The sequence below is a fragment of the Parasteatoda tepidariorum genome, chromosome 12, assembly GCF_982258835.1.
Source record: "Parasteatoda tepidariorum strain Cologne lab strain chromosome 12, Ptep-v5.0, whole genome shotgun sequence".
NCBI classification, from domain to species: domain Eukaryota; kingdom Metazoa; phylum Arthropoda; class Arachnida; order Araneae; family Theridiidae; genus Parasteatoda; species Parasteatoda tepidariorum.
In genome coordinates, this window is record NC_141766.1 from 56,705,403 (window position 1) to 56,728,595 (window position 23,193).

A 23,193-nucleotide genomic window follows, 5' to 3' on the forward strand; every position below is an offset into this window, starting at 1 on the left:
GTATTTAATAAAAAGTACTTAATAATAATTAGTATTTTCATAACAAGTATTTCCTAATAATAATAACTCGTAGTAGTAACAGATATTTAATAACAAGTGTTTAATAATAGGTATTTAATAACAGGTATTTAATAACAGTATTTAATTACCAGTATTAATATTTAATATATGTATTAATTAGGTATATTAGGTACTATTAATATTTAATAACATGTATTTAATCACAGGCATTTAATTACCTGTTTTTAAATAACAGGTATTTAATTACTGGTATTAATTACATGTTATTAAATAAAAGGTTTTTAATAACAGGTATTTAATAACAGTTATTTAATAACAGGTTTTTAATAACAGTTTTTTCATATTTAACAACAAGTATTTAATAACAAGTATTTAGTAACAGGTATTTAATAACAAATATATAATAACAGGTATTTAATAACAGGTATTTAATAACAGCATTTTTATAACAAGCATTTAATAATAATAAAGCGTAATAGTAACAGGTATTTAATAACAGCTGTTTAATTACCTGTATTAATATTTAATATAGGTATTAATTAGGCATAATTAGGTATTAATATTTAATAACAAGTATTTAACAACATGTATTTCATAATAGGTATTTAATAGCAGGTATACTATATATAATAACAGATTTTGCAATAACAATAATTGCAGGTTGTAACAATAATTGCAGGTATAATAACAGATATTTAATAACAGGTATTTAATTACCTGTCATTAACAGGTATTTAATGACAAATATTAATTACCTGTTATTAAATAACAGGTATTTAATAATAATAAGTATTTAATAGTAAAAGTATTTAAAAGTATAATATAGAATTACAAGTATAATATATAATTAAATATAATATTATAATAAAAAGTATATTAAAAGTAATCTTTCAAGATACCATTTTCCTCAGAAATTTTTAACACTGCTCTCATAATGTCATTGCTATAAAATAAATATATAAGTAGGTAAATATAGAAAATAAATGTAAAAAAATACTAATAAAAAAATAATAAAAGTATTTAGTAATAAAATTATGTAATAACAAATATTTAATAGCAAGTATTTAATAATAAGTATTAGTAATAAGTGACAATAATAAAAGTATTTAATAATAAAAGAATTTAATTACAAGTATTTAATAATAAAAGTATTTAATTACAAGTATTTGATAACAAGTATTAATACCAATATAATAAGTATATAATAATAAGAATTGGATACTTGTTAACAAGTATTCAATAACAGGTATTTATTAACAGGTATTTAGTAACAGGTATAATAACACGTATTTAATAACAAGTATTTAATAACAAGTAGTTAATAGAAATATTTAATAACAAGTATTTAATAGCAAGTAGTTAATAACACGTAGTTAATAACACGTAGTTAGTAACAAGTATTTAATAACAAGTATTTAATATCAAGTACTTAATAATAAAAACATTTAATAAAAAAAGTATTTAATAATAAAAGTATTTAATAATAAAAGCATTTAATAATAAAAGTATTTAATAATAAACGATTTTAATAATAAAAGTATTTTTAATAACACGTATTTAATTTTTAAACGTATTTTTAATAACACGTATTTAATTTTTAAAAGTATTTTTAATAACACGTATTTAATAACGCGTATTTAATAAAAGTATTTAATAATAAAAGTATTTAGTAATAAAAGTATTTAATAATAAAAGTATTCAATAATAAAAGTATTTAATAATAAAAGTATAATAAAAGTAATATTAATAATTGACAATCTCTTTCAAGATATCATTTTCCTCAGAGATTTTTAACACTGCTCTCATAATGTCATTTATATAAAATACCGTCTCAACATTAAAACAAAATTTCAATATATTCAGTTATTATACAATAATTCTAGTTTTCATTTAAGGCTCAAAAATAGTAATTGACAACGCACTCAACTCGTTTAATTTGATTTGAAATAAGATTTGATGAATAACTCAAATTGCGGAGATTTTACACAAAAGAGATTGCTGACCAAATTATTTTAATTTAAGATAACTGAGATATAAGATATATCCTTAAGATAACTATGTAATTTTATGAAAAAATGGGAATTAGTTACCTATTTGTGTAAAAAAATTTTTTTAATTGTTTTGCAGAATATTCTGAACATAATAAATCAAATTGTATAATTCATGCATAAATCTTTAAAATGATTTAGATCCAATCAGCACTAATAAAAACGAAAACAAAATTATAAACGTTACTATTTTTTTTCCAGCCTAAACTTAACTTCGAGCTTGTGAACTGAATTTAACAGTTAAAGAAGTGATGTAATAAAATTGAGAAAAATTACGTTAGATATTTTTTACTTGATGAAAAAAGAGGCGTTAAATAGCGCTAAAATGAGGAAGAGTCAATATTCTTTATTATAACCAAGGCCAATATCTCCCCTTAATATTGACGCATAATATTTATATTGGACCTGGTATTATATTACCGCTGTGGGGGCGGTTATAATAATCATGCCAACCTCGTCGATGCTTCATCTATCAAAAGGTACCTCGTGATTATATACCAGTGAATTGATGTTTAATTTTCGCAGTGGTAGTTACGCCACACCGCGCACTATTGTACCCTACCAGAGGAAACAATTATAGGCTTCATAGGGGCTCCGCAATGTGGTCCTATATGTTTCTGGATGTGTAAGAGTGTTTTAAATAGCTCTTAAATGAGGAAATTCGTAGTTAATATTCTTTATTATAACAAAGGCCTTCTTCTCCCCTTAATATTGACCCATAATATTTATATTGGAGAAGGTATTATATTAGCACGTACTACTGTACCCTTCCAGAAGAAACAATTATAGGCTTTATAGGGATTCCAAATTGTGGTCCTACAGGTTACTTTGTGTGTGTGTATATATATATATATATATATATATATATATATATATATATATATATATATATATATATATATATATATATATATATATATATATATATATATATATAAGAGTGTGTTAAATAGCGCTAAAATGAGGAAATTCGATGTGAATAATCCTTATTATAACAAAGGCAAATCTCCCCTTAATATTGACCCATAATATTTATATCGGAGAAGGTATTATATTACCGTGTACTTATGTACCCTCCCGGAGGAGGCAATTTTAGGCTTAATAGGGCCCCGCAGTGTGGTCCTGTAGGTTACTGTGTATATTTATATATATAAGAGTGTGTTAAATCAGGGCTAAAGAGAATAGAAGGGCTGGTTCACTCCTTTGAAGTAGCTCTCGCGCGATAATCCTCCGATTTTCTCTAGTGACGTCACTTTGGCGCAAAGCTCGCACTTTTACTTCAAGAACGGAGCGTTCGGAATTACTAGCTCTAACTAATATTGGATCATTTCTTTTTGCGAGATATTCTAAGACATTTGTTATTTTCTATAATGACTTTCCTCAGTTTTTGCGGTGAATTTACAAGAATTTAAAACTATTATCAAAATGCCAGTTTGCGCGATTGCAACTTGAAAAAATTTTGATATAAAAACAAAAGGAAAAAATATAAGCTTCCGCGTGTTCCCTAAAGTAAATGAACAACTATGTAAAGAATGGATTCCGAAATGACACAGTTAATATAAAACAGCAATACGTTTATTCTGTCGTTAAGAGCTTTTATAAAAATTCATTATCTAAATAGAAACCGCCTCGTTACTTTAAAAAGAAAGACAGGTGAACAAAATTAAAAAATGGATGAAGTCAAAGAAAATTAAAATGTAAATAAAAAGTATCAATAAAATATATAGTATATAGTTGGAATTCTCCTAATTTCATACATATTTTTTAATGTAGTTATTCTAAATATTTATGATTTTTAAAAAAAATTATATTCTCTTAAATTTAAAGATATATAAATTATATAATCGTAAATTTAAATATCTATAAGCAATTGTAAAATTTCTAATGTCATTATGAACCTAAATTGTTATTTTGTTTCAGTAAATAGCGCTTAAGGTTGATGTTTCCTAATGATTAAGTATGAACAAATTGGAATATTTTAAAATCAAGGATTCTAAATTTAACTCAACTTATTGTTATAAAAGAATATGTAGATAAAAATAGTGTCGATATATGCTTTCATTTTTCTTAATAATTAAAGTTAAAACTGAATTTTTAAAATAAAGTACTATAGTGTCATTTCCGCCAACTAGTAAAACATTTTTATAAGTTAAAAATGGTATTTTTTTTAATATAATGGCCTAGAAAGTTTTTTTTGAAGTATGTTTGTGAACGGAAATAATGTGTTAATTACGTAAAGTATGAAAGCTAATAACCAGAAAAAGTCTAACTTATTTTTACAAAGAGAAAGATGCAAAGTTATCATAATATCTTTGCTTCCGATCTCCGAGATCTGTGGACACAGTGACGTCACGAGGAGGGAAATCGTAGCTTCAGCTCTAAGAGCGGAGTGAACTAGCCCTTCTATTCTCTTTAGCCCTGGTGTTAAATAGTTCTAAAATGTGGAAATTCGAAGTCAATATTCTTTATTATAACAAAGGCAAATCTCCCCTTAATATTGACCCATAATATTTATATCGGAGAAGGTATTATATTACCGCGTACTTATGTACCCTACCGCAGGAGACAATTTTAGGCTTAAAAGGGGGCGCACAATGTGGTCCTATAGGTTACTGTGTATATATATATGTATAAGAGTGTGTTAAATAGCGCTAAAATGTGGAAATTCGAAGTAAATATTCTTTATTATAACAAAGGACTATATCTCCTCTTAATATTAACCCATAATATTTATATTGGACCAGGTATTATATTATCGTGTACTAGTGTACCTGACCTGAGGAAGCAATTATGGGCAGAATAGGTAGATCGCAACAGGGTCCTATAGGTTTCTATCTATGTATATATATAAGTTCAAAATGAAGATAAAACAAAGGAAAATTACAGAAAAAGGAAGAAAAAAAAGGGGGGGAGGAAAAATAATAATAAAAAATAACAAACAACTGGGAGAAAAAAAAGGATAAATATTTTTTAAAAAAATCCGGAAAATAAAAGATATCATCTTTTCATCAGCCCACACGATTATATCCGCAAAAAAGAGTGCTTTCTGATATTGTATCAATATACCAAAGCAAAATATATCAATACAATAGTGTGAGGAGCACTCAAAAAAGTTTTTACAAAAATTACCTGTTAACAAGAATTGCCTGTTATGTTTCTCTTCTCTATTTTAGATTTTTTTCTTAAATAAATATATTTTTTCTGAAATTATTTATGGTCAACTTCTTTAAATTATCCAGTATAATATTACCTTGCGCACATCCATTTCGGGCCCATCCTTGGTAACTGACAAATCAAACGCACTTCAGCAATGCAGTAAGAACGGCACTTTAAAACAAAACTCCTCTAATTACGCTCGATTTGAGCTTTTGTTTTCATATTTTGCAATCTGGCAATCTTGTAAGGAAAATATTTTTTTAAATCATTCTTGAAAAATTTCCCGTTCATGTAAGTACATTTGAATTTGCTACTCGCTTTACAGATTATGTTTTATTCTGTTTTCTTTCCTTTTTTATTATTTATTTTTCTTTTATTTTATTTTCTGTTCTTACGTGTTATTTTTACTTATTGTGTTCTATTTTATTCGTTGTAATTTTTGTAAAAAATTTTTTGAGTGCTCCTCACACTATTGTATTGATATATTTTGCTTTGGCTATATTGATACAATATCAGAAAGCACTCTTTTTTACAGATATAATCGTGTGGGCTGATGAAGAGATTATATCTTTTTATTTTCTGGATTTCTAAAACAAATTTTATCCTTTTTTTTCTTCTCCCAGTTGTTTGTTATTTTTTTATTATTATTTTTCTTTTCTCCCCCTTTTTTCATTTGTCTGTAATTCTCCTTTGTTTTATCTTCATTTTGAAATTATCTAATGAGCTCTGTTTACTTGCAGCTTATGCGCAATAAATGAAACTTATTGTTTTTCTTAATTTTCCTGGTGTTTTTTGTATTTATTTATTTTGCTGTATATATATATATATATATATATATATATTGTCACGTAGAATAAATAGGACTTAGTCTATAAAGTACGAGAGCTTTATTCAACACCTACAAAGTAACGTGAACAAAGTAACTGGGGCCTCGGCTTGAGACAGTCAGTCTTTTATAGGAATAATAACAGGAAGTGATAGGAACAGGAAATGATATGCTAGAACATTCTAGAAACTTCTAGAAGAAACATAAATAATAAATAAAAGCTTATTTTGGAGTTTTATATCTTCTTACAGTTCTGCGGATCGAACCCTGAATCTCAGTCTTTCCAGGACGACGACTCTGACCTCTCGGCCACACTGACACGTCATAGCATCCTCCTTGGAAAAAAAACAGCGTCCACGCTGTTTCACTCGTTGACTGTTCTGGCACGTGATCGGGTGGTTGGTCCTCGATACTCCAACTTACTCTCGTTCTTAGATTGTTTCTTTGTTTTGTAACTTCTCCGTCTTTCGGCATTTTCGGTTTCACATGGTTCTAATTGAAACGATGGGTCATGGTAAGGGTTCATGCGCACCACATTGACGGTGTCTGTAGTTTTGCGCCTTGTAGATGGAGTGACGTCTTCGACCTCGTAAGTAACATCAGATAACTTTCGCTTTATTTTGTAAGGTCCAAAATACTTCTTTAATAGTTTTTCGGACAACCCAACTTTTCGAATTGGTCTAAAAATCCAAACAAGTTCACCTGGTTCATAAGACAGTGGTCGGTGTTTTGCATCGTATCGTTTCTTGTCTTTTTCTTGCGCATCAATGGTACGAAGGCGAGCAAGTTGTCTAGCTTCTTCTGCTTTGCAGACAAGATGCGCAGCATAATCAGTTTCAAATCCTGGTTGGTTAGGAAACATTGTGTCCAAAGTTGTTTCAGCTTCATAGCCGTGAAGAAGATAAAATGGTGTGAAGCCAGTAGTTTCTTGTTTAGCTGTGTTATAGGCGAAAGTGACGAAGGGTAAAATAGCATCCCAATCTTTCTGTTCAACGTCAACATACATAGACAGCATATCAGCTAACGTATTGTTAAATTTTTCCGTGAGGCCATTAGTCTGAGGATGGTAAGCTGTTGTAGTGCGATGATCCACGTCACAGAGTTTCAATAGCTCCGATACAACCCTCGAGAGAAACACAGATCCACGATCCGAGATGAGAACTCTTGGAGAACCATGTTTTAACAGAATGTCTTCAAGCAGGAATTTTGCTACCTCGGGAGCTTCGGCGTTGGGTAGCGCTTTCGTAGTGGCAAATCTAGTTAAATAGTCTGTACACACTACAATCCATTTATTTCCTAAAAGTGACTTAGGGAAGCGTCCCAACAAATCAATACCTATTCTATGAAAAGGGGCTTCCGCAGGAGGGATCGGCATCAAGCTTCCAGGCGGCCTTTGCGGCAGACGTTTGAGTCGTTGACATTCCTTACAATAAGAAACGTACCGTCTAACACTTCGGTACAGTCTAGGCCAATAAAAGCGCTTTCTTATTCTATCCAATGTTTTGGCAAATCCCAAATGACCTGCTGTTGGGGCGTCGTGAAAGTGATGAAGAATTTCTAGGCGTAACTTAAAAGGAATAATCGGTAACCACTGTCTTCCGACAGATTCATAATTCCGCTTACAGAGTATACCATCCATAATTTTATAATTTGAATCATTACTTCGCTGCCTTATATTCGTCTTCAAAGTTGTTATCTCCTGGTCTCTGTCCTGCTCTTCCGCTAGATTTGTGATGGTAGTTATGCTCTTTTCAGGATCATTTTCAGTAGCTGGTAGTGGATGTCGTGATAGGCAATCAGCATCTTTATGTCTACGACCGGACTTATAAACAATAGTTACATCGAATTCCTGTAGTCTGAGAGCCCACCGAGCTAACCTACCAGAAGGATCTTTTAAACCTGCAAGCCAGCATAAAGAATGATGATCTGTTATAATGGTGAACGGTCTTCCAAAAAGATAAGGACGAAATTTACTGATGGACCAGATAGCAGCAAGACATTCACGTTCCGTTGTCGAGTAATTTGTTTCAGCCTTGGTCAGTACTCTAGAGGCATATGCAATTACAGTCTCTTTTCCCTTCTGAGTTTGAACTAACACTGATCCAATGCCATAGCCACTGGAATCAGTGTGTAACTCTGTGGGGGCATCATGATCGAATATACCCAATACTGGTTCGGTGGTTAGAGCGGCCTTCAAAATTTCAAACGAGTAGCGCTGTTCTTCTGACCACATGAACTTCTCATCGTTTTTTAACAGTTTCTGCAGAGGATACGCTTTGGTACAAAAGTCTTTTATAAACCTACGATAGTAGGAACAAAGTCCGAGGAAACTTTTGATGTCTGAAATTGAAGTAGGTACAGGATAATTAGCAATAGCCATGACTTTATCTGGATCTGGCTCTACTCCTTCTGTACTAACGACATGACCAAGTACCTTGAGTTTCCTTGAGCCAAATAGACATTTCTTCGCATTGAGTTGTAATCCTGCTGTATCAAGACAATTTAAAACAATCTTCAGACGTCGCACGTGTTCGGCAAAAGTATCTGAGAATACTACAATGTCGTCAAGATAACACAGACAAACTTTCCACTTCAAATGCCGTAATAAATTATCCATCATTCTTTCAAAGGTGGCGGGAGCATTACAAAGTCCAAACGGCATAACCTTAAATTCATATAGGCCGTCAGAGGTTACAAAAGCAGTTTTTTCACGATCAGCTTCATCGACTTCTACTTGCCAATATCCAGAAAATAAATCCATAGACGAGAAGTAATTTGCGTTCTTTAAGCAATCCAGAATATCGTCTACCCTGGGTAACGGGTATACATCCTTTTTGGTCACTTTATTCAATCTCCGGTAGTCGATACAGAAACGCCAACTTCCATCTTTTTTCTTGACAAGAACTACAGGAGAAGACCATGGACTTTGAGATTCCTGAATTATGTCTCGAGTAAGCATTTTGTCTACCTCGTCTTGTATAATACGCCGCTCAGCAACTGAAACTCTATATGGTCTTTGGCTCATAGGCTGATGATCTCCTGTATTTATACGATGTTTCACGACGTTTTCGGATCGATTTTTCTTCGGTAGAAAAACGTTTTTGAATTCCCTTAAAACATTATTCAAGCTAGTTCTTTGTTCAGTTGATAGGCCTGGGGAGAGCATACTATCGAAATTTACTTCAGGTAGTGTTCCTTTGTCGATTGATTCAGCTACATTTTCGAAGTCAAAACTGCAGAGATTGCGTTCTTCAATTTCTTCCGCATGCCCAATGCATATATCCTTGGGAAGACAAGTAGAATGATTAGAGAAATTAGAAACCCATACATGGAGTTCATCTTTATCCTTCTGTATAATAGACGATGGGAACACTAAATTTCGTAGCAGTGTTAGAAATCTACCGCATTGAGCCAGTAAACCTTTGCTTTCCTTGCAGCCAATTGTTGTTTCCACTTGAATTCTTTTTATGGTCATAGGGGGGATATCACAATCCTCTACTACACAAAGTCGGCTTTGTTTAAGTTCCTTATGTGCTACTGCATCCCAGGTATCTTCTAGCACCAGTTCCTTGCGGCCACAGTCAATAATAGCCTGTGAGGCGTGTAAGAAGTCCCAGCCCAAAATTACATCATGGCTACATTTTTCCAGTACAATGAATTCGTGCGGCTGCTTTCGGTTGTTGACTGTCAATCTTATGGTACAACGTCCAATCGGGTTAACGTATTTTCCATCGGCTACTTTTATGAATAAATTTGATTTATCGGTCAGCATAGTTTTTTTTAATACAGTTTTTCGAAATGCCTCAGAAATGACAGAAAACGATGCGCCAGAATCAATAAGAGCTGTCACTGGTTTATTTTCCATAATTACTTCGAGTTTATTTTCTTTCATCTGTGCCACTGTTGGAGGGTTTTCTCCCTTAGCGACCTTACCTCCGAAGAAGGGCGCTTCTTCTAGTTTTCCATTGAACGCCTAGATGGGGAGCGACTAGAACGCCTGTATGGAGAGGGTGATCTGTTTCTACGCCTATATGGGGATGGTGATCGTCTTCGTTCTTCAAATTGGGGCGACGAACTCCTAAGTTGACTACTGGGACTAATCCCTTCGTCTGAAATGATCGTCTCTCTTTGTCGCGGGTTATAGTCTTGAAATGTCTGTCTTTCACGGCAGTGTCGGTATACATGACCTGGACGACCGCAGTGATAACACACTGGCCTGTTATCCTCTGTTCTCCAGATATCAGTTTTGCGACGGGGTAATTGAGGACGGCGTGGCTCATAAGTTTGCCGAGAAGGAGCAACACGAGTTCTAGATGGCTGACGGCGTAGTGCTTCTGAGTACGAAACAGGTATCGTTGGTTTAAAACTATCGAAGTCTTTGTTTCTGTTGAAGTTTGCCTCGGTCATGGGTGCTAAGGTCTTCACAACTTCATGTCGTATAACTTGTTCTAAACTGTCAATAGTTGGTTCAGGAGTTGAAACAGTGGCAGGAAATAGTCGGGTGATTTCTTCTTGGACCACTTGGCGTATTATTGACAATAGGTCAAAATTGTCTTCAAGAGACGCAACGGGAACGGCATTTGGTAATCTTTCAAACTTCCTTCGATTAATGCGTCGCTGCTGCCACGAGTCGACATGTTGACAGCATTCGATGAAAGCGGTAGTCGTTGTTACTCCTTTTGTCAGCAGAACTTGATACATATTTTCCGCGATGCCCTTCATAAGATGAGAAACTTTGTCTGCTTCACTCATGCTAGGGTTGATACGATGGCATAATCCCAGTACTGCTTGTATGTATGAAAGACTTGTTTCCCCTGGTAGTTGAGCTCTGGTTTTCAATTCTTCTTCGGCACGATGTACTGACTGCAAACTATCAGAGAATGTACCTTTCAAGCTAGTTTGAAATACTTCCCATGATGTTAAACTGCCTTCATTATTTTCAAACCACTGTTTGGCTGTTCCACTTAGAAAAAAGTACGCATTTGCAAGACATGTTCCGTCATCCCAACTGTTATATTTAGCGACACGATCATATTCTTTTAACCAAGCTCCAGGATCTTGGTTGGATTCTCCAGAGAACGAAGATGGATTACGAATGTGCTGAATAATCGGAGTAGTGACAGGTGTTTCGGCCATTTTTGGATATTCTGGCTCCAATCCTCTTAAGCGGCGACTCCTTCTTAAATCACCGGCCAGAGCTGCTTCGAGTACCCGGCGCCTCCACCAAATGTCACGTAGAATAAATAGGACTTAGTCTATAAAGTACGAGAGCTTTATTCAACACCTACAAAGTAACGTGAACAAAGTAACTGGGGCCTCGGCTTGAGACAGTCAGTCTTTTATAGGAATAATAACAGGAAGTGATAGGAACAGGAAATGATATGCTAGAACATTCTAGAAACTTCTAGAAGAAACATAAATAATAAATAAAAGCTTATTTTGGAGTTTTATATCTTCTTACAGTTCTGCGGATCGAACCCTGAATCTCAGTCTTTCCAGGACGACGACTCTGACCTCTCGGCCACACTGACACGTCAATATATATATATATATAATTAATTACAAAAATTTTCGTTTTAAATTTTAAAAAAATTCGTTAAAAACTGCGCAATATATAAGTAAATAAGCTAGTTCCTTTAAACTGCGCATGCGCAGAGAGAAATTGGAAAAGTTTTTTTCTTATACATGTTAGGAATCATATTTGGCAACCTAAAATAAAGTTTTTAATGGGATATCTCAAAAATTTAAAAAGTTTCAAGCAATTTTCTGAGTTGTTTTTTTTTTACTTTTTTAAAAAACGATCAAAACGATAAAGGATTATTCACAAATTTCATCTTGCACTATTAAACAAGATTTAGTAAAAATGAGACCAGTATAGTGAACGATCATCCCCATAAGCCCATAAAAGTATGTTTTCTTTCTCTATTCCATCAGTGTATGATTATTGTAAGGTATTATCATTGCTATTAAATTTTTTCTCATTATGCAAAATAAAATTTGTGAGCAACCCCTGTTCATTTTGAGTTTTCTTCTGAAAAGTACAAAAAACTACTTAGAAAACTGCTTGAAACTTTTTAAATTAAGATCTTCAATTCAAATTTTTTTTATTTGTGACCGAATACGATTATGATGTAACGTTTTAAAATTTTCATTGCATACGCAGTGTAATATAACTAATTTAAATACTGGTAACAGGCGCAGTTGTTAACGAATTATTTTAAAATTTTAAATCGACAAATTTGTAATTAATCTTAAATTGTTCCAAAAATTTTGTTTAATTTCATAGAATATCTATAAAGTTATAAAGAAAAACGTTAGACGAAAAAATTTAAATTTTATAAAAATGTCCAGATCTCTATAAATATAAATATTTATACTAGGATTACGAAACTTTATGAACCAACTAAAGTAATCGACACAAGCTTATTGCTTGATTTTCTTCCGTAGGTTGATTGATTTTGTCTTGATTTTCTTCCGTGTTCAAAATTCTTAAGGGTGTCTAAAAATCTTTCTATCTTAATTTATTGTAGATGTATCAAACCTCTGAAAGCTTTAAATTTTGTTTTTTAGTATGAAAAATTGCACCGACTAAACATCTCTAAAGTTACAAAATAATCCTTTAAGTATTTGATGAGAAATTTAAAAAAAAATTCAAAAACTGAAAGTGTCTCTTACGTTGTTCCATAGTAGTGCATTAAAAGGAAGGTTTAAATTGAGCACACATTTATATTTTAAATGAAATCTGTAGTATTCTTAATAATTCTTCAGTACGCATACCATATAATATTTTAATTTCTATCTTTTTTTAACTTTTATTTATTTTTTAAAAATATGATAGCTTCTTTTTAAGGTATGACAGTATACCTTATAGTTAAAGTTAAATTAACGAAGATAAAAATACTTTTAAAGAGTTTATTAATTGTTTTATATACTACTTCAACGTTATAGTTAAATTTACATTTTTTTTTAGATTTTGTTAAGAATAACTATTATGTTCGGAATTTGTTTTAAAATTTTCTTTAAATCCTTGGAACTAGGCATTAGTTACAAACATAAATCTTGAACTTAGTTTGAAATCAAATAAATCTCTAAAAATTTATTTTTCTGAAAATTAATGTGGACCGAGAAAAATAACGAAAAGAGAAATATTCAAATAAATTTTCGAACTCTGAAACAAGGAAGAAACAAGTTTAATTTTCAAATCGAACTCTTTGGGTATAAAATGCATTTGTTCGTTATTAATTACGGAAAATTCTTCGCTTAAACATCTAAAGGTGGCATTAAATTTCATTTTAAATTTGTTGCCTTATCTCACAGATAATTGGAAAAATATATTAGTTACGGAATGTTTTACAGGTAGGATCGTAAAACAGTTTCGGCAGCATTTCGTTTTTGATCCAGAAAATTGTTTCGAGCGAAAGGAATAAATGACGCAATGCTGAAATTGAAAAATAAAGCTTTGGAATAAATTTTTATTTAAAAATGTAGAGAGAGCAAAAAAAAAAAAAAGAAGCAGACCACTCCGAATAACTTTTGATCTAATGATCGGATCTTCACCTAAATATATTAGTTAAGTAATATTTTTCAGGTGGGATCGTGTAAGAGTTTTGGCAGCATTTCGTTTTCGATCCAGAAAATTGTTTCGAGCGAAAGGAATAAATGACGAAATGCTGAAATGGGAAAATGAAGGTTTAGAAAAGAAAAGAGCGAAAATGGAAGAAAAAAAAAGAAAAAGAAAAGAAAAGAAGAAAAAAAAGCAGACTACCCCGAATAACTTTGATCTGATGTTCGGATCTTCACCTAAATATAATAGATACGTAATGTTTTTCAAGTTTGATCGTGAAACAGTTTTGGCTGCATTTCGTTTTTCATCCAGAAAATTGTTTCGAGTGAAACAAATAAATGGCGAAATGCTGAAATAGAAAGATGAAGCTTTTGAATATTTTTTTATTTAAAAATGTAGAGAGATCAAAAAAAGAAGAAAAAAAGAAAAGAAAAAGAAAACAGACCACCCCGAATAACTTTTGATCTAATGATCGGATCTTCACCTATGAGGACTCAATATTAATGGTTCGCGGGGATGATCTCAAATATATTAATTAATTAGTACAGATGATATTTTAAGTCCCCAAAACAAACACAAAAACGTACTTACGTTTGTTAAAGTATTTAAACCTCCGTCACTTTCAATATGTAGCAATACAGTATGTTAAGTATTCATGCTTTTTAAAAGTATTAATGCTCCAAAGTAGAAGAAACATTACACACTAAATTGTATTTCTACACTAGTTCTCCAATTTACTTATATTGTAGGATAAGGCTTAGTTTCGGAATCGCGAATTTAACAAATTTAAGCAAAATTTTAATAAAATTTCTTACACATATTATTAAAAATATAAATTATCAAATTATAGAACGTTATAAGAAAAAATTGAAAGGTAAGTTTTTTTTTTTTTAAAGCTATATGCATTAAATAGGCTTTTAGGTGTATATAGACACAATATGACTTCCCAACAATTTCAATTTACTGTTAATGAAAACAAATGAATTATTTATATTTATTTATTAAATATATGTTTATAAGAATCACTTGAAAAGAGAATCACTTCAAAGAAATGAGCAAAAATTTGAGGGCGTTTAAGAGAAAGTATGAAAGCCGCTAAGCATTAAGAACAAATTAATAATAAGTTGCAATAAGATTTCTCTAATTTAAATTTGAAAACATTATTGTTATGCTAATGTAAAACAAAAATTCGGCTAAATGGGGAATTTATGAATAATTTTAATAACGAAAGAAATTGCCTGGCAGTTTGAAATAAAACAAAAACATATACTTGTTATTTTGAAAAAGTGCCTTTTCATATTCACGCTACCGAGAAAGTGCAATATCAATCTTCGGTTATCATAATTTGCTCTCCATTGATTTACTATGGCAGCCGATTATAAAAGTACTGTGAATAATACAGCAGTTTTCCGTATTATTTACAGTACTTTATGAAATTTTTATCAATTTGATGTAGTGTTCAAAATAGCAACTGTTTGCTGTAATATTCTAAACAACAACTGTGTTCCAAATTTTGCAGTATTTTGTGTAAAAATTCAAAATAACACTCTCCTGCAAATTTCACATCAGTCTAGTGTAATATTCAAAACAGCAAGTTTGCTTTAAATTTTATAGCACCAGTAGGCAGTCTCCGTGCCAACAACTTTTGCTGTAAAATACAGTTTTTTACAGTTTATACTTGTCTGATCCTTTAAAAATAGCACTTTAGATATAAAACTTAGGATCATGAATTATCGCATCATAAACTGAAATATATTATCCATTTCTTACCATGCGTTATGTACTGGAGAAGTGGGTACACTTAGTAGTCACGTGAGGGAATAAAAACTGTAGCTTGTTTACGAGAAACCGATTGCAGGTTTAAAATCAGAGATGCAAATGTATCTCATATCGATTAAAAATATCATACAACAGAAAAGAAAAATAATTTCCTAGTTATTGGAGTTCACCAGATTTGAGATTTTTAACTTCAGTTAAATAAACTTAGCTTCTATCAAATTTATATTCCGACTTTCGATTTAATAAAAAAAAATTTCGGATAATTCTATTTCTTAATTTCTTATTTTCTTCGAATTTTTGTTTTAACTAACTGCAATTAAAATTTTAGTTTTAAATGCGTATTTCCAGATAAGCATCTTAAAGCATTTTCGTACTTTATGCTTTTATAAATTTAAGGCACACAACAAATATCTGCGCAATGTTTTGACTTTGACAACCTTATTATTTAATTTTGCTTTTTTTAACCAAATGGTTTTTAGTATATGAAAAATATTTTTATAAAATTGACATAATCAGTACTCGTAAGGTAACTGAGCAACATGTTTAAATTAAACTGTATTTTTTTTAAATTTTAATTTTTCTTGTCCAATACGGTAATAAATCAGCGTATGTTTTTAAAAATTACCTCTGAGAATTAAAAGACAAGAGCAGTGGATGAAAAAAATGTAGTTAGTTATTTTTTTAAAGATGATGTAGATACATTAGATTTACCGGAAAATGCGATTAAACTTGAATAATACATTAATTAATGGGAAACGCTAATTAATTCGCTCAACATTTATGGATAATCGAAGCGTGAAGAAAGTTATAATAGAATAAATCATTATAAACTGAATCGACTTTTTATGAGCTTTTTTATACGTAAATTATCGATGAAGGTTAATGAAGTTAATCTAGTCTGTTCCTCAGTCTTGTGAAGAAAATAATTAAGGAATATGTATGATTTAAATTGACAGTATAAGCTAGTGAAAATATTAAAATGTTGCTTAATTTAAATAGCTATTATTTTACTGAAAGCTATTATTCTATTTCGATTCCTATGGCTTTTCTTTAAAAAAAAATTTGTTTAATTTTTTGTTCTTTGTCACGCAAAGGGTTCCCATTCGTCACCAATGCTCCATTTTTTGACGCATGCATTTGAGCTTTTTGACATTCAGTTTTTGATACATGCAATCCATTTGACATTTGAGATTTAAGCGAAATATTTTTCCCGTGGTCATGAACAGAAGCAGAAAATTTTAGAACAAATCGAATTTTTGTAAGACACGCATCCGAATTTCAAACCAGGGTCATTTGTTATTCTAATCTTTTATACAAGCTGAGTCTCAGCAAGACTGTAAGCCTTCTAGAGGACGTAAAGCACATCATAAGGGTTAAGAATTGCTTAGGAGCCCATAACTCGAAATGTCATCGTAAGCCGCTAGGGGCGCTTCCATATTATGAATTTTTTCCTCGTCTGTCTGTGAATAGGTACTTTCATTTCTTTAAAATTATCTTAACTTCCTGTCTTCTAATGATTAATGTCAAAAATGGCATCTTTATTGGTTCTTTATTAGATTTTTAATCCTAATTTAAAGATAGCGTTTTAAAGATTATATCATTATTTTTTTAAAGGCACGTGTAAATCGTGTTAAAAGCAATTATTCTTAGTGATAAATAAACTGCCTTTACAAAATTAGTGGTATGACATTTGTGCATAAAAAATGGATATTTTCTATTGGTGGCTTAGGAGCTACCAGGGTTGTCAGATTTTAGTCAGGGTAACAACAAAAAAAAAAAGACAGTTAATTTTTTATTGGTTTAAAACACTTAAAAAAGATCGGCTAAGGCTGAAAAAGTCGGCTTTCGTAAGAAACAATAATTTCTAAAAGCTGTAATAATATAAAGGGGTATTATATTGTTAATTATATACTAAATTGGCGTGATTGTACGTTAGAAACGACGTGCTGCAACTTTACAGTTTAAAGCAACAGCTTCAACCTTACAAGCGTTAGGGACAATAATTTAAAACTACTTTGACTTATTATAAAAATTCAGCTTTTTTAATGCAGCATAAGTATATTAATAATACAAAATTAGCCATAATAAATATTTGTTTAAATTTTAAACAAAATATATTATTTCGTACAGTTTTATAAATATGTCCGTCATGCATAGTTTTATAGCAAAAGCTTAGTTTATGGTAAAGTCAGCTCAATTAAAAAAAAAAAATCTCATTCTGAATTAATTTAAAGCACAACTAGGATATATTAGAACGTGATTCAAATAGGTTTAGAGCAATTTATGACAAAAATGTCCGATTTTGAAGTAAATGTGGAGAAGAAATTGCATCATAAAAAATCAAGTTACATTTTATCTATTTATGGAATAATAATCTCAGAAGATAAAGTACCCTAGCAGCAAAAATAACTTGGGCCCAAATTGGACCAATAATCTCGAACCTTGGCTTAAGGTTCAAAGAGCAATTATTTTCCCAATATTAGCCCTAAATAGAATTTTTCGATTTACCTGATATTTTACAGCCAACCAATATCGGCCCTATCAGACAAATATCGGAATTATGAGATTCACTCGATTTTTTATATTCATTTACCAGCCAATATAAATCCTATATTGGCCCCATGAAGGCCGATATTGTCCCTATATTGTACCAATGTTAAAAAATCAAGACTTCTCAATATTGGTTCCTCGGTGAATGTTCATATATGACCCATATTGTCCGATTTACCAGATATTTTACAACCACTTTACAACCAATATCGGCCCTATCAGACCAATATCAGAATTATCAGATTCACTCGATATTTCATATCCATTTAATAGTCAATAAAGGTCCTATATTGACCCTATAAAGGCCGATATTGTCCCTATATTGGACTAATATTAAAAAATCGAGACATCCCGATATTGGTTCCTCAGTGTATGTTCATATAGGACAGATATTGTCCGATTTACCCGATATTTTACAACCAATATCGGCTCTATCAGACCAATATCGGAATTATCAGATTCACCCGATATTTTATACTCATTAATCTACCAATATAGGTCCAATATTTGCCCCATAAAGGCCGATATTGTCCCTATATAGGACGATTATTAAAAAATCCAGACTTCCCAATATTGGTTCCTCGGTGCAACCCATATCGAGCCAATTTTGAACGCATCTGGGACCAAGGTAAAATTGTTGCCAGGGCTAAGTTTATAAAATAAGATTTTACTGATATTAACTTACTTAATAGTCATCGATAAAATAAATTTCTTTAATAAATATTTTACTTAACATAAAATATTAAAAAAGCCTATGAAGACTGGCTTTTTTTAAATAAAAGTCAGTCTTTTTAATAAAAACCGGCATGTATGGATTCTTTTCAGAAAAGGCCGGGTTTTCGCTACTCTGTTAAGTACCCCCTTCAGTTTAAAATAAAATTGCAATCGAACGATTTCTAATCGATACACTTATATTTCTATTAATAATATATTAAGAGATACGCGAACGTCTGAATTTTGTAAAATAAATATTAAGAATGAGAGCTCCCTTCAGCTTTTTGAAAATGAAAAAATAATTTGACCGCTCTTTAACTTTTTGAAAAATAGCACTTGTCCATTCAAGGTTGAAAGTAAGAAAAAGTGCTTGTAAAATCATTTTATTTCTTGCTTGTTTTCCAAAAAAGTAAAATATTCGTAACTACCAAGTTATTTTTTGACAGTTATAACATTTAAGTAGGACTGTTTTTTAAACGGGCAAAAGTAAATACTAGTGAGCAGTATTTAGAGAATAGTAAAAGTTTCTTAATTTTAGTTTCACTTAATTTTTGAAATATCATGACTGCAGAGCATAGTTCAAGATTTTCCAGTTCTCTAGATTTTATTCCTATATCTATGGAGGTAGATATAAATTCCTCTTTTCTTTTCAAGTTTTAGATTAGCATATCTGTTGCGATACTTCAAAATGCCACTTTCAAGATTTTTTAAAAAAAGTTTTAAACATTTATTTAAGGTAGAGAAGCAATCTCGTTAATAACCGTCGTATCATAGTAACTTAAATAGTTATATTTGAATGTTAATTATGCGACTGTTAAAAAATAAATAAATAATGCAAAAACATTAAATTACCAGAAAAAATAAAAACTTTCACCAATTTTCCCAGGTAAAATCCTCTTTTGTCTAGACTGGAAGTAAATAACGGTGAATAGTACTGGGGAATCAATTTTTTGTTGCATTTATGCAATTACTTGACTTGATTTCATGTCTGAAATTAGTAATTCTTTTAATGACATTTTTAGTCTAATTTTTTTTCATCAATTTAAAAATGTAATATACAACACTGGTAACATAAACGAAACTTTTTAGGTGAACTTGGGCAAAAATATCAAGATTAAAATTGCATAGTAACCTGTGCCTGGACACATCATCATACGCCGCTAGGAGTGTTTCCATATTATGAACTATTCAGAAGCAGACGAATAAATGAAGAAGCAGATGAAGTACCCTAACTCACCTAGAAGTTTGTCGCAACATTTACATAATATCTCTATTCTGAGAATTGCATTTTCTACTCTTTTAAAAATTAACTCACGGTAAGAAGTTTGAAAAGTAATTTTGAGTTATGGAACTCTAAAATGTACGGATACAGAGCGGTTTCTAATCTCACACAAACATATTTCTATTTTTTTACGTTTTTGTCACTAAATTTAAGAATTTGCCACTAAATTCAAAAGTTTAAGAATCATTTTAATTTATTTTATTATATCCTAAATACATTTTTAAATAAGAAGGAGTATTTTTGCAAAAAAAAAACATAAGGCCAGTTATTTCTAATGAAATCAGTTTCAATTGAATCTAACGGGGCATACAATTACAAAAAATGTTCACCAATTGGTAGTCCTTATCAGTCATTATTGACATACTGAACTATATTTTTTTTAATGTTGATTATCATTTTAGTTTTGAGAAAAATTCAGAGAAGTCCTGGACTCTCAGTATTTCGCCTAATTATATAAAGTGGGAGCAAACCTAACAACATATGTCTTGTATGCCTTGTTTCTAAAAATTTTGCATACAATTACTTCGGTCACCACCGTAATTCGGTAACTCGGTACGTAATTACTCGGTAATTACTCGGTACTCGGTAACTCGAGAACGTAATTCCGTACACGCGCATAAAAATATGACGGACATAGAGAAAAATTTGATTATATTTAAGTGGTTGCTAAATCATTAAAATTTTCTCTTACTTTTATAATTAGTTTACTACCACTTTAAAATTTTTGACTGACTACTGGGGAGGGGGGGGGCTTTGGAAGTTCATATCAAAATATAGATAGTTATGTAGTTGCAGTATTCTGTCGAACACAAATATCTTGCTTTTTTTAAAACTAAATTCTAAGATTTACCATAATATATATTTACAACCAAAAAGTAATATATGAATTATATTGATAATAATATATTTAGTGATTTTTATAAACTTCAATTGACGCAAATCATGTAATAAAACGTTAAGCATTAGAAATATTTGTTATTTCAGAATTATCTCTCTCTTTATATATATATATATATATATATATATATATATATATATATATATATATATATATATATATATATATATATATATATATATATATATATATATATATATATATATATATATATATATCTTTAATATATATATATATATATATATATCTTTAATATATATATATATATATATATATATATATATATATATATATATATATATATATATATATATATATATATATATATATATATATATATATATATATACTATTTAAAAAGTCCTTCTTATTGCTTTTTAAAACTCGAATATAATTTCCATAATTTATTTTGTAACTCTTAGCTCATTGAATATTTGTTAAATTCTAAATACGATTTCAATTTGATTATTGCTTTCAGTTTCCAAATAAAAAAATACTTTATATTTGTCTTAAATGCGAATGCGTATGTTTGTTAGCAGACCTGTTGCTTAAACTAAAAGTGCGATAAAATAGAACAATTTATCTTTGTTTCTTCTATAGTACTTCTCCAGCTTCCTTTAATCGAGTTGTGCGAAAATAGCGCCAGATGTCGCTAATCCCATTTAGTTTTCTAAAACTCGCTTTCACGTTTCTAACCGTTCTCAGAAATAAAACGATTGGTCGGCTCGTGTACCTCTAAGAGTCGCAACGGAGGGAAATATAATTTTTTTTTTTGCAAACGATAATTTTTACAGTTTACTTTTTGTTCTCTAAATTCTAATTAAATGAAAAGACAAAGTTAGCGCAACAGAGCGCGCATAAGAAAACGTCCTGCGCATGTGTGGCCAATGTTGTCAAATAGATCAGGTGTAATAATTTATCATTTTACCTGGCCGCGGCGCTAGCTTCGGACCACAAGATTCAAGGTAAGAAGTCAAAAAGGAACTTCTTTTTCAACTGTTGACCCACTAAACCGGTGAGTGTTTAAAGCAATTTTTTATTTTTATTTTTATTGCATTTGTAGATTCCGTCACGGGTTTGTCGTTCTTTTTCCTTATTAGAGGGGGAAAACTAATTTTTTTCCCTTCCGGAAACTTGTTCTAAGTTTTTCAGAAGGAAAAACTTTTTTTTCATGTAGGGGTCAAGTTCATGAAGACTTTGGTAGCTTATTTCATAAATAAGAAACTATCAAGTTTCTTATTTGTTTCATTTTTTTCGATGTTTGTATCATTTTAAAGTATTGTATTTAATTAAAAAAAAACTACAGAAAAAACATGCTTAAAAAGTTTTAAATTACGCTTTGGAAATTTTCAAAAAATTGTTTCGTATACGTTTAAAAAGACCATTTTTATATGTTTATGTAATGAAAATTACTAAGCAATTGTTAAGCAGTTAAGCAATTTTAACTGTTAGGAAAACTGTTAAGCAATTTTAAAAAACGATGAGATCTCACGACGAAGTACTGACTATTACTATAATTTACTAATTTATACTTCTAACAAAGCTGATAATTGTAAAATGTGTTATTTTTTAATGAGGAAAAAACAAACTAAATAAGATAAAATCATTTTAACATTTCCAGATACTTATGCATGATGAATTATAGATAATATATAAGATTTTATGAATATGTTTGAAGAGAAGGAGTTAATTTGCGAATAGTTATTAAAATTATTAGAATTGTTTTTTTTTTATCAAAATATTTTGTAAACAAGTATTCTAACTTATCAATAAAACGGTCGGATCGATTTGCATGGAAAAGAAAAGTTTGTTTCTGTGCTAACGTATGCAAAAGATCCAAACGAAGTCACATCTGGATAAAATGCGTTTTGAATATTCGACTGTTCTAATATTTGAAAAAAATTGCGCACGTGAAAAGTTTGCCATTTTTTTTAAAAGTAAATTTCCTAATACGGTTAATAAGTTGCGCATTTTTTTTTGATTGAAAAGAAATAAAAAGTTAAAAAAATTGATACACAGGTGTATTTAATTCGATTGTGTAGAATTTACAGCTAACATTTCCACGAATTGGAACTAAATATTTAGAATTGTTACGGAATTGAATTATCAAACGTTTTGTTAATTTTGCAATTGGAATGCATATTTGATTTATTTGCGCAGCAAGTGACAAGTTTTAAAGTTAAAAATATGATTATTAAATGAGTTGTGCCTTACGTCCTTTTATTTGGACTTTTTTTTTCTTCCGAAAAAAGTAAAAAGTGGTAACATTAGGGTTTCATTATTAGAATTTCCCTGTTTACAGAAACGAGATAGTTATGATTACCATCGTATAAATATTTATATTTGAAGAGTTAA

General features: G+C 30.4%; 2 protein-coding genes across 3 annotated transcripts in view; one reads left to right on the forward strand and one right to left on the reverse strand.

Moving 5' to 3' along the window:
• Positions 1-9,191: 9,191 nt before the first annotated feature.
• On the reverse strand, positions 9,192-11,187 carry LOC147801101 (uncharacterized). Its single transcript, XM_087155752.1, has one exon. The coding sequence runs from the start codon at positions 11,185-11,187 to the stop codon at positions 10,006-10,008; it is 1,182 nt and encodes a 393-aa protein (XP_087011878.1). The 3' UTR covers positions 9,192-10,005.
• Positions 11,188-21,517: 10,330 nt separating this feature from the next.
• The window catches only part of LOC107452992 (hexosaminidase D), a 192,142-nt gene continuing 190,466 nt past the window's right edge, over positions 21,518-23,193 (forward strand). Inside the window, exon 1 of one of the 2 annotated variants that reach the window (XM_071188421.2) lies at positions 21,518-21,853. The gene's annotated coding sequence lies outside the window, so the exon portion shown is untranslated. The remainder of the gene's footprint in view (positions 21,854-23,193) is intronic. The other variant, XM_016069641.4, reaches the window with a different exon arrangement.